Source organism: Astatotilapia calliptera, chromosome 13 (assembly GCF_964374335.1).
Source record: "Astatotilapia calliptera chromosome 13, fAstCal68.1, whole genome shotgun sequence".
NCBI lineage: Eukaryota > Metazoa > Chordata > Actinopteri > Cichliformes > Cichlidae > Astatotilapia > Astatotilapia calliptera.
Window position 1 is genome coordinate 28,714,332 of NC_137434.1, and position 16,614 is coordinate 28,730,945.

Consider the following 16,614-nt stretch of genomic DNA (forward strand, 5'->3'; position numbering starts at 1 on the left):
TCAACCTTTTGGTTTCTTGTGTACACGGCAAGATACCCACAAAGTCTCTTTGTCAGTGTGTACTTCCACCCTGGCTTTGTAGACTAAAATTCATCATGACAAGAAGATGAGCTGAACTGGAGAACAAGAGCAAAACAAGAATGAGATTCAAAAACAAGCTGTAGAGTTAACTTTGGAAGGCCAGAGACTCTAGAAGAAAAAAAATCTAATGTTCGTCACCGATTGCCTGCTCTCTGCAGCGTTTGCTGAACTAAAAAGGCTTCAGTATGGAGATTTTCAGTTTTCTTCTACAACTATTAAATGCCATACCTTAAAAACATAATGCCATTTTTAAATCCCACTAGTAAAGTGTTTTTTGAATGTCACCTCCACTTTATGAATACAAATGCTCCTCTGAACATGTGGAATGGCATGGCAAAGAAAAGCCCATTTATTTCTAAATGTTGAGGGTCAAAGAAAAGGTGAAAGCAAAAGATGCAAACAATATTAGACGGTGTAGATTACATCCCAGAAGGCTTTTATGGTGTTTATGCTTTTATTCAACCTGTTGGGAAGAATTGTAAGTGTAAAAGACAGAATATGGTTAAAATCAGCTTTTAAGGTTTCAAACCAAATGTGTGTTGAACATGTCTCTCACACACAGATAAGACTGGTGCTGAAGTATATGATAGTAGTTCTACATATTTAAAAGGTTTTGAGTTTGAAATGCTGCACTAACTAATATGTTGGGAACACAACTGGTTTTTGTGCCTCTAAAGTATAATCGGTAAAATTTGTCAATATTTTACTATCCTAAATTGAGTGACCCATTAGTTGAATGTTCATATTCAAATGAACATATCCAGATACACTGATGTTGTGACCTTTAAAACTATGCCAGAGAGACTGAAATATCATGGAGTAACATTACTTATTTTCCTTGGGCAGTAAGCAGCTTAAGGTAACTGTTGTTATGATTTGGTGCTATAGAAATAAAACTGAATTGGACTGAATTGCATTGTCATCCTGACTACACAAGCAAAATTATCTTCCGTGACTGTAAAGTTTGCATGCTTGTATGCAAGTTTATATTTGATTTCTTTCTTTTTACATCCCTTATCTGTCAGCCCAAAACTGTTCAGGTCTGAGGACGTGCGCCGAGTGTCTGGAGAGGGTGGAGTGTGGTTGGTGCGGTGATCCCAGTAACACCGGTAGGGGCATTTGCATGGAGGGCTCCTACAGAGGCCCTCTAAAGCCTGTGACCGCAAAGGCAGGGCCCAGAGACCGGGATAAACTGCGAGACAGGGACATGGTGGTGGATCAGGGTCTCTGTTCATCAGACAGAGGCTACAACTGGGCTTTTATCCAGTGCCCCGGTGAGTGAACCATGAGACCAGACTGGACCAGATGACACTAAGGTTAAGCTTTGTGGACTCACCTTTCATACCCTGTAATTGAGTATCCCACTTAATATGAATAGTGTAGCCTCTTCTGGCTGCGGTGTTTTATCTGCTGCTAGAACTGAAGTAGGAAATGTGCCTTTTCAATAGTTACCCACTTCATCTATAAGTATGCGATTGCCAAGTGATTCTGATAGTGAGCAATGTGTATGATGGAAGCAGAAAAAATATTGTGCGACGTTCAGCACAAATAAAATGATAACCTTTGCAGGTATTTATTGTAGTGTTCTTGCATTAAAACCACTTATGGTGAAGTGAAGATGATGTGTACTACTGCACATGCTTTCTTATGTTCCTATGAATGTTCTCTTCCAGCATGCCAATGTAACGGTCACAGCAGGTGTGTGAACGGCAGCGTATGCGAACACTGTGGAAACCTGACAGCAGGGACGCACTGCCAGAGCTGCATGCCTGGTTACTATGGCGACCCCACCAATGGAGGGAAGTGTAATGGTAAGTGCAAAGGTCACGGAGGTTAATAACTTTAATTTTGATGAGCATCAGCAAACCTTGTCAGTGCTCTGCAGAAACATCCTGTTCTGTGTGTGTCTGTGAAATAAGTTCATTTAAACGCAGCAGAAACATTTTGGCAGACATTCCCTATTTTAACAGCTTTCAGACGTGTAAAAATATTACTTGTAACCAGCAGTTTACAGCATTGTAATGGCCACAAACAACCTGGTGGGGGCAGTATTTAGAAGGCATGATTCCCAGCTTTGGTTCCTTTAGAGCTTGTGGTCACCAGCAGGACACCGGATGAAACCTGAAATGTATGTAGTACGAAGAGGAATGCAGTGTGTGCTTTTCCTTTATTATTTTTTCTTTCTTTCAAACCTTCAGAGTGAAGATGAACACACACAGATCTGTATGTTTTGATTAGAAGCAACCTCTCAGCAGTTCCTCCTCACTTTTTTTTTTTTTTTTTTAAATGCTTCATATGGAAATAATCGTAGTGCATAATCCAGCAGTCGAAACAGGAGAGCATGTGAGTGTGGGATGAACCCACAGGAAAGCATGTGTTAGTGGAGTTAAGCGTGATTTGAAGGCTTCTGGAGTCTGGTTTGGGAAGGTATGGGTCTTGATAGGAAAAAAAAAAACCCCATCAGCGACAGGAGAGTGTAATGAATGAGTGAGTGACTGCTAGAGTGTGAGTGAGGGAGGGAGAAGTGAGAAGGAGGTGTAGGAGCATCAGTCTCACAGTGACAGATGTGCGTTTTGGCTTGGCGGCGGCATGACATTAAATCGCTCTTAATCATTTTCTTATTTCCTGAGTTGACTGGTGTCTCTGTCCCTGGCGGCTTTTTGCAAGGAGCATGGCGCTGATAGATGCACGCCTCTCTACGCCCCCATACAGTACAGCCTTTAATACAGTTTCTCTTCTTTTTTTTGGCTTTATTTTCCTCTGTATCCTGTCTTTTGGCTTTTCTCGTGGTCTCCTTAACATCCCCTGGTCACATTTTCCCAGCTGTGTTTCTCTCCATGCTCTACACATTTCCTCTTCTTGACACCTCCTTAATATTTCCTCCATATGTTTTATGTCATATTCAACTTTCTTTTTTTCCATTCTTCTTCTCTCCTTACTTCCTCACTTTATTCCTCATGTCCTTTCCCTATTTAATTTAGTTGTCTAATCTTTTTCCTAAACTGTTAACTATCTACTTTTTTTCTCTTTGTCACATTATCAGGATTTGAGTGATCACGGGCGCTGTGCTGTTAGGAGTAATTTTGTTCTGTGAGGGTTTCTATGGTCAAACTGGTCACTGTTGAGAGTCCAGACATGCATATAACTTTAAAAAGTTATATGCATTCTAAAGTAGTTGGAGAAGGCAGCGAGGACAGCTTTGTGGGCTTTGACGAAGACATCTCCTATAGCCACGGTGTATAGAGAACAAATCACCCTGCCTCAGAGAGGGTTACCTGGTCACCACCTGGGCCAGGCCTGGTGTGTTCCTACTGGCACAGCTCAAAAGAGCGACATGGGGCTTACCTTCCTCTAAGCCAGGGGTCTTGAACTCCAGGCCTCGAGGGCCAGTGTCCTGCAGGTTTTAGATGTGTCCTTGATCCAACACAGCTGATTTAAATGGCTGAATTAGCTCCTCAACATGTCTTGTAGTTCTCCTGAGGCCTGGTAATGAACTAATCATTTGAAACAGGTGTGTTGACCCAGGGTGACATCTAAAATCTGCAGGACACCGGCCCTCGAGGCCTTGAGTTTGAGACCCCTGGCAACCACAGTGTTGTGTTTATGTTTTACATTTTATTTTCTTCTTTGGCATATATGTGCTGGTTAAACTGGATTTCTTAACAAACTAATATCATCCATAATGTCTTTTTTCTTCTTTGACTACAGTGACTGCACTGATAATATAAGGGAAATCCTCCTTCAGCCTTAAATCCATCTATCCGTACCTCTTTTCACATCACCTTATATTTTTTTCTCTTTTACACTTCAGCTGTTTGCTCTCTTAGACCCTACAGCAACTCTTTGTCATCGCCATCTTTTTGTGTCACCTGTCCATCATTTCTATCAATATCCATTTTCTCCATCTTTCTTTATAAAAGGGACCACTAGATTTACCTTGGGCTAAATGGCTGGGAGGCAATGATGTGTGGCCGATTACGGTGCTGAATGATAGAGACACAGCTTTGTCCCTAGCAGGAAGGGGAAAGGCCTGTGCTCATAGCATTGTAAAGAGTATGGGACAGCAAGACAGTGGGGGGAAAAGAGTGAGAGAGACAGAAGCAAAGACAGGCTGACAGGGGAAAAAAAAGATAAAAGCATGTGGTGAGATTTACAAGGTTAATATCGGTGGAAAAGGACAGTTGCCCTTGGACAGAGAGACGATGAAGGAGTAGAGGAGGAGATGGAGGGATAAATAGAGAAGAAGAGATGGAGGACGGACAGAGGAGAGGGGAGTCTGTCCGTTCCCCTGTCCCCGTGACAGATGATTAACTAACCTTGTCAAATCTGGATGAAGTGTGTGTCTGTGTCTGTGTCTATGCATGTGTATGCCGGGCATTAGTGTCCCTTTCCTCTGACTATTCCATTCACCTTGTCCTGCACACATACAAACGTGCCCACAACCACACCAACCTTTAGAGCCGCAGCTGACAAAATGTTAGATGTTTGGTTAGACTTTCAGGCCCTCAGAGGAGAACATACATTTTAGTGTGACAGGAAGCATGCATGTTTTATACACATTCTGGCTGTTTTTGTTCTGTTGATATTTTTTTTTACAGCAGAGAGACAGACTGGTGATTCTTAAAACATTTTATAATAAATTTGTCATAGTTGGGTTTGCCCTGGAGTGTTTACTTGCTTTCTAGAGGAAAACATCCACACCTGGGAGTATTACAACCTGAGTTGTACTCTTGTACCACGATCTACACAATGCCTGACCTCCAGCCTGTTCAGTGGCCTCATGTGGGCCATTTAGCCACCAAACAGCGCTTGACCATAAGGACTGAGTTACGGTGCATTTACACATCTTTGTGTAGGTGTTACAAAGGCTGTGTGTAGGTGAACATACAAAAGGATTGTTAAATATTACCTGACGCTCTCTTTGTTCTAAAATTATGAATTGGGGGTCTTTGTCAACAAAGATGTTAATTTGTGGTTGGCTTTGTTGCTGCCATGAAGGTGTCCAGTTACCACTGTGGCCTCTTTTTTTTTTTTTTTTTTTTTTCCTGGTCTGTACATGCTGATGTGGCAGTCTCCAGCAGCTTCCATTAGGAGACAGGCTGACGCATTACAATCAGGTCCACACATTTGTATAATGACAACATTTTTGTAGTTTTCCCTGTATTTTTTTCCCATCCGCCACACTGGATGTTAAATAATGAACTGTCATTGAAGTGCAGACTTTGAGCATTATTTCACAGGGTCCAACAACATTATTATTTCAAGTGCTTGTCCCACACCTGGATAAATGAGGAGGGTTGTGACAGGAAGGACAGCCGGTGTAAAATCTTTTTGCATCTTTGCCAAATAAGACATGGAGATTATCAAGAAAGACATTCACATATCAGATTGGTTGGGGTGATTGCCCCTGGTGCAACAAGTCATTGCTGGAAACTGTGCTACTTTTTGCTGAGGAGAAAGTAAGAGGAGGGGGGAAAGGAGTGTAACGACAGGCTGGACTGTGGAGGTGAGTAGCAAATTTAAAAGTAGGGTCACAAGTAAAGGGAGATAGTTTACTGATATGATGGAAAACACATAGGAAGTAAGTGTGCAGGAGACCGGGTGGCAAGGAAGTAAAGCCAGGAGTATTAAAGGTTGATTCAAGCTGTTCTACAGGAAAATCATTAAGGAAAAGTGTGCGAATAGTGTTGTGAAGGTGAATAGTGTGTCTAGAGCTGGAAGTCAAAGGGGTGCAGGGCTCGCAAAATCGCCCGACGGGCAGGGCTGAGATAGATTTTGGTCGCCCGACCGGAGATGTCGCTAGCCCCGGGACGTCAGGCTAGCGATTCATCACCGCGAGCCCTGCGGTGATGTTCAGTGTTATTCGTGTGTATGCCCCACAGGTTGGATGTCATCTAGAAGAAGTAGTCTTGATTAAGGCCTGGTTTAGATTTCTGCAGAGTCTTTGTAGAGCATACAGTGTAATCTATGTGGTCGACTTATGTTTCCAGCATTTATGCTTGTTTGTGTGCATTATGTGTTAATTACTGTGTGGTTGTGTGCCTGTGTTTTACATTAGGTGTCATCCAATAGAAACAAATAAGATGCCACCCTCTTTTATCCCCGCTGGGTCCCATCTCTCTGTTGTGATGTGTCTGTCTAGAATTTTCACTTCTTTGTACATCCCTCATGTCCATTCTAGTTTCAGTCATCTCTTTCTGGGAATTTATTCCTTATATTGAGACAATGATTGTTATTCTATCACTAAAAAAATTTTAAAACTCCAGTGAAAGGATCTGCAAAAAGTAGCTGGAAGTGCACAGGAGTAGTTGATGGTGCTTACAGGCCAGTCATAATAGTGTAGTTACATTTCTAGAGAGGTGCACTTCAGGTTATGGTATAGTGTTCAGAGGGTTTGTAAATTTCCAGCTGAAGCATAAATCTTCAGTAATTTGGATGAAGTGGTGGAGTGTGTCTCCTGGGACTGGTGACAGAGAAAGAGGAAGGCAGTGGCAAGGATTAAATGGTGGAAGTTGAAAAAGGAAGAATGTTGCACAGAGTTCAGGAAGGAGTTGAGACAGGCTCTGGGTGGTAAGGAATGGTTACAGATGATGGGAATGTACTGCTGAAGTATTGATGGAAACTGAGAGACACATTTGAAGTGTCATCTGGAGAGAGATGACACTTTGGAGGGTGGTGGTGGAATGAGGAAGCACAAGAAAGTATTCAAAGTAGACAGGGGTACTGGTAAGTTAAGTGTATAGCAGAGGGAAAGCCTTATAGTGAGTTGTATGTGAGGCTGGACACTAAGGAAAAAGGAAGGGACCTGTATTAATTGGTGTGGCTTGGAGTGGCATCAGCTCATTACGCCTCCCCTGTTCAAAAGAGTGTGCCCGGACCTGGAGGTGGTTGTTGTGTGTAGGACACAGCTGAAAAGCTGCGGCCGTGTTTCAAGGCAAAAGCAACCAAAATAAAGGGTGTAAAGTGGGAACGATGTGGTCGGGTCTGTCATTCCCGTTACAATTGGTTAGGTAGAAAAATTAAGACAGAAGGTATGTGTAACAAGTTAGGATAATTGATGAAAAGAGTCCTTGAGAAGTAGGAAATAGCGCTTTGAGGAGCTGATTAATGAAGAAAAGAAGAGAAAATAGGATGGAAGAAGGACAGTTAGTGAATCAGAAAATGCAATCAATTGGTAAGGAGGAAGTGGGGGCAGCTATGAAGAGTAGAAAGGCAGCTGGTAAAGGTGACATAACTGTGAAGGTATGGAGTTGTCAAGAAGAGAGCGCAGTGGAGTTTTTAACCAGATTGTTCAAAAGTGAGACGATGCCTAAGGATTGGAGAAGAAGGTGCCAATTTTCAAGAATAAGGGCGAAGTGCAGAGCTGTAACTACAGAGGGATAAAGTTGATGAGTCAAACAATGAAGACAGTCTGGTTAATCAGTTACTGGTATATCTTGTGTACTTCTTATAAATATCTGTTGTGCTTTAACAATAAATAACACAAATCTTTAAAAGTGCAATTCTTTAACACACTCAAACTCAGAAGACAAAAAAACAAAAGATTTGTCAACATAATTGACTGTTGACTTTCATTTATTTTGTGGTGAGAGTAGACGCCCAGCTAACATGTGATTCATTCTGTTTCCTGATTTTTGGGGGAATGCAATTTCTTGGCCTCTGTTTGCTTTGTATGGCATGAATATAGCTGCATATCCTCATTATTTACCAATTCAGAATAAATAAGGCTTTTAGAATAATCGGAATGCTGTGGCACATATGTGGCTCTTTCCCTCAACCAAGTTCCTCATACTCATCTCATTTCTTGTATTCAAATTATGTATTTCTTTTAAAATATTTCTAAATATATTTTTTGGGTATTGCTCAGCCTCGGTGAAAAGTCATAAATAGCAAACAGACCACGGACCTTCTGTGCTGCCCTCTCAATTGTCTTCCAGGCAAGACTTGAGCATGTATTATGTCTTCTTGAGCTTGTTATCCTTTGCTACCCAGTGCTTCAGCATATAATGCTCCTCTGCCATCGGCACCTCCCGTTGAACAGTTTTATTGCTTCCATAAATTTTGCATGATTCACATCAGTAGCTCCCTGTCTCCATTGCACTCTGATACTCCATCTTTCTCTGCACCACCTCACTTGCTCTCTCTGGCTGTCTCGGAGTCGCGGTGAATGTCTGATACACAGAAACGCTTCACATTTCAAAGGTAGCTACTGGGGCTTGGGGATGTTTTGTCACTTATCTGTATGGTTTCATCATTTCTTACAGGTTCAGCTCAGGTCAGTACTTGTTTCTTGTGTGATACAAAGAACTTCTTCAGTGTCCTTTAGTGTTCAAGCCTGATGAGATTAATAAATCTACAGAAGCTTACAAGAATAGGCAATCTGCTATGAATTAACTGACAGAAAGAGAAAGGAGGACTTAGTTGTGGAGAATTTTTTTCAGTCAGGAGTTTTAGTTTTGTTTTAGTTTTTTTCTCATCACACATCTTGTCAACACGGCAGCACTTATTTTCCAGTTGACTCCAGACAGTCGATTGATGGTTTACTTGTGAAAAAACCCAAAGAGGCTGAGAACTAGAAACCAACATGAAAGTCCTTCGATGACCACTTAGGTTGGCTCCAAAAGTGGGTGAATCCCCTTAGATTCTCATGTTAAAGTCATAGATAAAGAAACAAAACCAAAACATGTTTGTGGTCTCTGTACAGTAGCTATTTTTTTCTTTTGCCAACAACTGTACAGGGAGTTAAGTATAACAAAAAAGAGCTAAACATCCAGAGATGAACACCTTATCTGGTTATTTAGTTTTCCTTTTGGAGAGACATTAATATCTGTAACATTATGCGCTACAGATGCGCTGCTCATTGGTTCAGATGTTTTAAATGGCCTATATTTACGTTTCCCTGATGAGCAGCCTCTTGCAGACAAGTGACCCAAGACAGCAGCACAGTGGAAGTAATTCAAAGTTTGTTGAAACGCTTTAAAACCTCTTCAGGATGGAGTTTAGTGGATGTTTTGGATGGTGTCCTCAGTCCTCACCCTCAGTCTCTGAGCTACTATTTGTCTATTTCTGGCTTAAGTAGAAGGAGTTTTGGATCAGGCGTGACTCATGAGTTGAATCCCTTTGTTGGTCATAGACACATAAACTGTGTTTTTATTGAATTTTGAAGTCAACCTCCAATATCACAGGAAAATGCCCACAAAAAAGAAATCAGTTGGATGACTGTAAGGCATTGCTGCTCTATGAGCGAGTTAAGTTTGTTTTTTTGTATTTAATGTTTAAATATGAACATTACTGATGATTATTTGGTAAAGGTGGCATCTCATGTTCCAACTGATGCCTTTTTGTTTTCCCTTTCTCTGTTTCAGTCTGTCCCTAGTTTGAGGTTTTGATGTACAGTCTCTAAGCGGGGTGTGACTGCAGGAGCTCTTTGTAAATTTGTGTTCAGTGCTGGAGCTATAGAGATGAGTGCTGTCTCTGCAAGAAACTGGCAACCCAGTAGCATCAACCACAGAATGGGACAGATAGAACAGCAGGGGTGTGTGTGTGTGTGTGTGTGTGTGTGTGTGTGTGTGTGTGTGTGTGTGTGTGTGTGTGTGTGTGTGTGTGTGTGTGTGAGTGAAGGATCAGACAAAGCCGGCTGCTGTTCAGCTTCAACAGCAGTGGAATAGCAGAGGAGGGATGCTGACTGCAGAGTCGCTCCATTCACTCTTCTCTGTGGAAATGCTGCCAAATTCACTCTCACCTGCTGTCTCGAGTATGTCTTTGTGAGTGCGTGTGTTTATGTGTGTTTGTGCATTTTTTTTAACATTTTTTTTTTTGCCTTTAAATATGCTTGTGTGTGTTTATGTACCTGTGGATCCCTGTGGCAGAATTGCAAACTACCCAGCATTCGTAGCGGTATCCAGTCATCTCCCCCCTGGCAGCTCTATTCCTGGCATGTGACTGGTCAACACAAAAACACATAGACAAACCCAAAACACACAAGCAGACCCACACACAAAACCACACACGTACAAACACTTCTGTAAATATGATTTTAAACGGCTTTTGAATCCTTTTTGATCTCCAGTCAGTGGAAATAGTGTTTTTGAAGTCTTTCTGCAGCTGTGACTCATGTCTCATCTAGAATAAGCCGCTTTCTTTGAGACTCTCATTTATGGCATTCAGCTCAAAGAGAGATTAACCGGCATGCATTTAATAAATTAGTTCATGTGCTATCATGGAAGACAAGAAGTTGTGCTGAATATACTAAAATAATGTATCCTTTACCTTTGACAACTTTTTTCTTACAAATGCAACCACAACAGTTCACACAAAAATAATATTTTAGGGTAAATGTGATTTTTGCTTTGCAAGGTAAAAATGGTGTGCATACTCCTAACTGGGGCCACTGACCAGGCAGGGTTGACTAAAACAGCATTACAGGTTTTTAAAATTAAGTGGAGACCATGCAGAGAAATGTAATAGTATAGAATGTAGGGGGTCAGTGAGGTACTGAGGGTCTTGCAGGTGAGGAGTCTTTGAGGTTGAACCCCGATAATCTTCTTCAGCATCATTTGTCCTGTTCATGTATATTTTTTAAATGCATCAGTTTGGATTTGTACAATGTTGAACAGTGTCTCCTGAATCTCTGGGCCTGCCTTAGGTTTTTACAGTGCTTAGATGCTGACCAGGCCCTGGAGGGTTGGTGGTATTTGAGAGATTTTAAATAATATTTTGTGTTTTTGACTTTTATATTTACCATATTTGGGAAAGAGAGATGATTTTTTGGCTTTCAAGACAAAACACTATTCAATTCACCAAATAATGAAATATTTAATACCACTGCCACACATTCACAATCGCTGTGATCCCACTGCAGTCCTCCCTGATTTTGCTCCATCTGTCAGTTGAAACATTCATAACAGAAAAGAATGAGGTATAAAAAATTACTTTATTTCTGTTGGTAGAATATTCTGTATAGGATCAGTAAGCAGGTTTATGTTCAGTGGAGGTAGTGTTTTGTGAGTGTGTGTAGCTACTAGCCTATATTTAAAACTAGACTTAAAGTAATTATAAAAGAGAGAAATTAATTTCAGTTCATTTATGTCACCTTTCATGTATCTTTAATTTAATTGCTTAGCTTAGTTTTTTTTTCTTCTTGACAATGAAAAATATAATTTGGCAAAGTACGCCGATGTTTTGCAGAATCGCCAAACAGTAACGTTTGTTAGGTGAGTGACTTGAAATCATCAAAACACCAGATAAATCTGCATTTGGAGAAAGAGTTGATACTTCACATATTACAAAGAAGAAAGTGAAAAATAACATCCTTAGATAGAACTGAGAGTCGGTTAATTAACAGCTTACTGCAAGTGTGAAAGCCATCGCTTTTATATGTGAGTAATATTAAGTGACAGCAGCGTGTCAGGCTAAGACAGATGTGCACTTGCACATCTGTACTACTTGGGCAGCACTATAAGCACTTATATATACACATACATTATAATCATCCACTATATGATGTCTATATTCTGGTCTGCAGGCCAATCAACACATATGGTCAATCAACACGCATTCCTGAATGCGTTTCATATTCAGGAAATCCACTGGAAATAAAGGCGCTGCTGACCATATGTGTGACCTCTAATTAAATCATAGCAACTCTTTCTGAATTGGCCAGCATGAGGAACTGAATCTGAATCAATATGTTAAGAATTGACCAAAGTGATCTTTTAATAACCATCTTATTTAGGAAACTATTTCCAAGTTTGCCAAATCTGCATAGACTTTATTTAGATGGCTGCTTATTATAAGGAATAAACACCTGAATATGGATCTCTTTTTATTTATCTATTTATCTATTTGTAGATGACAAACATAGCGCTGCAGCTACAGTATGTGGGCTTCACTTCTCCTGCAGCTGATGATTCCACACATCGTGTGCCTACATTGCTGAATTGCAAAGAATTGTTTAGTTGGTGTTATGGAAAGAGATTTTTTATTTACTGTTTATTGTTTGTTTTAATTATAGGTTCAAGGGCTATCATTGTATGATCTCTACCTTACAATTTAAAGAGCTTTGAGCTGACTGCTGTTATGATTTGGTGCTTTATAAATACAATACATAAAACAACCCTGCAGTGTACTCTCTGAGTACAAAAAAGTATTTGTATCAGGATTGATTTTAAATGTAGTTAACGTGATCTTTATGCAGAGCAGCACACATCAAATCTGTACTTGTATACATTTAATGTTCTTTTTTTATTGATTGATGCCCCCAATGTTGCAGTTGGATAGCTTATTATATTATAATCTAGCAATGGCATATTTTAGTGGTGATTTTTTGTTTAATATAAATAACCTAAAACTGCACATTAACCAAAAAAAGCTTTAAAACATATTTTAATATAAGTAGAAGTAGCATGCATATGAATGAGTAAGTTACTATTGGCAGTGATCACTGTGGTTCATTATAGAATGGAAACGAATGAAGAAAAAGGGGGAAAAATTATTATGAAGAGCTGTTATTTACAATGCCTCATTTATAATGTTGCATTTAGCTGTACTGAATTTTTTCAGCTCTAAATACCTAATTGAAATATATGCTGTTATTAGCTTAGACTTACAGTGGAAAAAGTGTTTACCCTCTTCCTGATTTTCCTTTTTTTTTTTTAAATGGAAACCAAAATGTAGTTTCTAAGTAAATGCGTTTATTTTTAAGGGGAAAGAAATCCAAATGTGCATGATCCTGTGTGAAAAGTGATTTCTGAAAAACTGAGATGAGCCTTTATTTCTTTTGCTCAGCAGTGATTTTCTTGGAACTCCATGCAGGCCATTTTTGTCTCTTTGTTATGTTGGAGTTATGAATACTGACCTTAACTGAGGCAAATTAGGCTTGGAGTTCATTGGGTGTTTTTGCTGCACTTTTGGGGTAATTTTGGTTGGTTGCCATTTGTGCATAATGGTCACTGTGGTTCGCTGGAATCCCACAGCTTTAGAAATGGCATTATAAACATTTCCAGACTAAGAGATCTCAATTACTTGTCCTCTCATTTGTTGCTGAATTTCATTGGATCACAGCTTGATGGCTGGCTTTTGGGGATCGTTTGGTCTATTCCACTTTGTCAGGATGGTCCTATTTAAGTTTCTTGATTGAGAGCAGGTGTGGCAGTAATCAGGCTGGGGTGTGGCTAGAGAAATCAAACTCAGCTTTCTAAAGATGTAATACACCACATTTAATACATATTATAATGGGGAGCAATCACTTTTTCACACAGGGCCATGTAGGTTTGGATCCCCCCCCCTTAATAATAACCACCTTTATTTAGAAACTGCATTTTTTGTTTACTTGTATTATCTGTCTCTAATATTTAGATTCATTTGATCAAAGTCCACAAAACTTTATTTATCCCCAAGGGGCAATTAAGATACATGATACCTTGCCAACCATACATGCAATACACAAACATCACATTGGGGAGACAGGTCAGGCTAGGGTAGCACTGGCCGGTCGACCAGACGAGCAGCGACCAAAACCGAAACCATAGAAAATGCACAACATGAGGAAACACGAGGAGAAAAAAAGAACTCCCCCAGACTGAGCTCCAACAGGGAGATCAGTTTGAGAACAGAAAAAACCCACCTCAGCACATAAATCATCACATCTCACAGCGTAGAAGACATAAGCTTCGAAGTCGTTTGGAGGGGGTGGGGGCTGGAGTGTAGGTATGTGTCCGTGTACATGCGTATGTGTGTGTGTGTCCCGTGTTCAACTGAGAGAAAGTGTCCCTTCACCCGGTTAAGCAAAAGTCAACAGTCTTCGGTTGACGCAGGTGGCCTTGAATGAGGGGAAGAACGTCACAACACAGTCCTATTATCTAAGGGAGAATTTTGTTATTCCCGTCAGCTTTTGCCTTGAGCATCCAGTTGGCGCCAGGGGGGGCCGCATGAGATGAAGATGGTCTGAACCAGCTCCAATCAGCCAGAACTCTGTTATTGTGGTTTCGAATTGGTAGATGTCGTTCAATGTCCTCCATCGAGAGTGTCGCCAGACACACGACGATTGATGATCTGAAACGTTTAAGTGTGACAAACATACTAAAAAAATAGGTAATTAGGAAAGGGGCAAACACTTTTTCACACCAATGTATAAAATTCAATAAGTGATGTAGCAAATTATATTTGACCTTTTTCTCCTTGTGCATCCTGCACATGTGCTGAATCACTGCTGATGTAGATAATGTGATACAGTGTGTTTGGACTGAAGCTGCAGCTGGCATCGGCATGTTGCTACGCTGCCAGGATGAGCCATGCTAAAGGTAGCTGGCTAATAGTTATTGTTTTTGGACAGGCTTCTGACGGCTTTAGCTGAGATCAGTGTTGTTAAGGATTGCTGTTAGGTTGTGGGGCAATTTTTTGTGTGGTGTTAAAGCAGGACATGGTACCACATTTGGCTCTAGTTCTCTAGGCAATCAACCAATGCAGGTGAGTTTGCATGCATTCCTCAAAAAACCCAAAGTGCATTGCCTGATGTTGGTGATGCGATTCATAGGTAGAAGGCTAATGGCTTGAACAAAATGGGAGTGACAATCTTTTGTCGTTTATTAGTTCAGTGGCAGGAGCAAAAAGCACAAACATGAACAAAAGTAGCACACATTAGTTTGAGATGCACTTCCCCATGTTTTAAAATGCAATCTATTTTTTCAGTTACTTTACATTTTAGATCAAATTCTTTTGCCTTCAAGTGTGCATGAAATATTTTCCAAGTCTTCGTAAAAGCATTCATCAGATTTTCTAAAGAGCTTTTCAACTGTAGAGGTAAAAGCATTTCATTTGTGTCTGCATGATTTTCAGTATGTATGTGAATGAATTTCACTTGTCTGTGTGAAATGTCCAGATATATAAATGAACACATTTGATTAGTATGTGAGGAAGCTTTTTGATAACACGTGTAAAAGGTTTCACTAGTTTATGTGAAAGTGTTTCAGGTGTGAGTGCATGGTTTTCAGCATAGCGTGCGAATGAATTTAATATCTCATGTCTATATTGGAGATCATTCAGAATAATGCCCGTAATTGTCGCACTAGTTTTTGGTGTGATACCCGTTTCATTTTGTTTTTCTTCTTGATAATATTGTTGTTGCTATTGTTATCATTATTATTTTACTTTGCTACATGTAAACATGTGCTTTTATTCTGAAGAACTGAAAAGTTGAAATTAAAGGGTAGTGTCTTTTTTTGTCTAACCTTTTTCTAACCTTAACATCTAATCATCACATCACATAACCAAGTGAACAGTACAGCAGCAACATGCAGAACTGGTGCAACTGGTGATTGAATTGGAGAATGACAAGTCTCATGACCTAACATAGCAAGTACTGAGCAGTTTTACAGCCAGTGTTTGTATAGCTATCAAAATTCAGCTTTAAAAAAAAACAAAGAAACACCGACCAAAAGGACAAAACACAAGAATGGTAATGTGTCTTGTTTAAGCACCTTAATATTTAGCAGAAATAACATTCTGCTGGTTTGGAAGTCCAACTGCACAAAGATCATTTATTTATTTTTTAACCTTTTTCTGCAGAAATGAAGTTGCATTGAGTTTTGTACCTGCAACCCTATCGGGAATAAGACAGAGCAGACCAAAGTAACGTAAAAGGTTCATTTATGAGTCAGGTTTTCTGACTGACGAACATACCCGGCCACCTTCTCACCTAAACACACATTCAAACACATACTGACAACAGTCTGGCTTTTTATTGTGTGCGTACATGCGGAGGCAGTGGAGTGAGAAATTGTACTCTCTTCAGGGGCTCACACAAGTCGTGGGAAATATGATTTATATCAACTTTTTTGCTAAGAGATCAGGTTTCTTTTTTCCCCATTGCTTATTTTTGTGTTGTCAGCATTTGCCTGATGTGCTTTCTCCTCCATCCATTTCATTCATTCATTTATTTATTCATTTTCTCGCCCTACTCTTGGCACTTGAATACGTCATATTATGTGGATGGATCGGATGACTTAAGTACTTATTTTATTTTTAGTGACAATATATCTGTATTAAAAAGATTCAAAAAATATTTTCCATTTTTACTGAAAGAGTCCGTCTTAATGAAAGGGTTTATTGAATAGAGAATTCTGAGAACTCCTAACCTAAAGAGAACTATAGCTATATTTAAGTGGTAGAGTTAGCTTCCATATCATCTTTCAATAGAGGGTAATATCCTGTGCATTTAGCACGCACTGAATCATAAGTAGACATTTAGAAGACTAATATAAGATAAGATAAGACTTTATTGATCCCACAACGGGGAAATTTTTGCGTCCTTGGTCAGGTCGTCTGGTCGTCATCATGATGTCTGTGCAGGACAAACGTGGATTGTACTTTATTATCTGAAAAGTATGATAAAAGAATGCTGGTTAAACAGATCTTATTGCCACATTAGAAAGACTGAAACAAGTTTCAAGTAATGTTCGATCTTATTTGCATGATGAATTTTATTAACAGCTTACTGGTTGAAAACTCATTTTGATACAGGAGGGAACTGCCGGT

General features: G+C 39.9%; 1 protein-coding gene across 3 annotated transcripts in view; it reads left to right on the top strand.

Annotated features, from left to right (window-relative positions):
• atrnl1a (attractin-like 1a) overlaps positions 1 to 16,614 on the top strand; it is a 329,340-nt gene that overhangs the window by 108,405 nt on the left and 204,321 nt on the right. For all 3 annotated transcript variants that reach the window (XM_026189694.2, XM_026189696.2, XM_026189697.2), the window contains 2 exons: positions 1,107 to 1,355; positions 1,755 to 1,892. In XM_026189694.2, the coding sequence (XP_026045479.2) occupies positions 1,107 to 1,355; positions 1,755 to 1,892 (387 nt within the window). The remainder of the gene's footprint in view (positions 1 to 1,106; positions 1,356 to 1,754; positions 1,893 to 16,614) is intronic.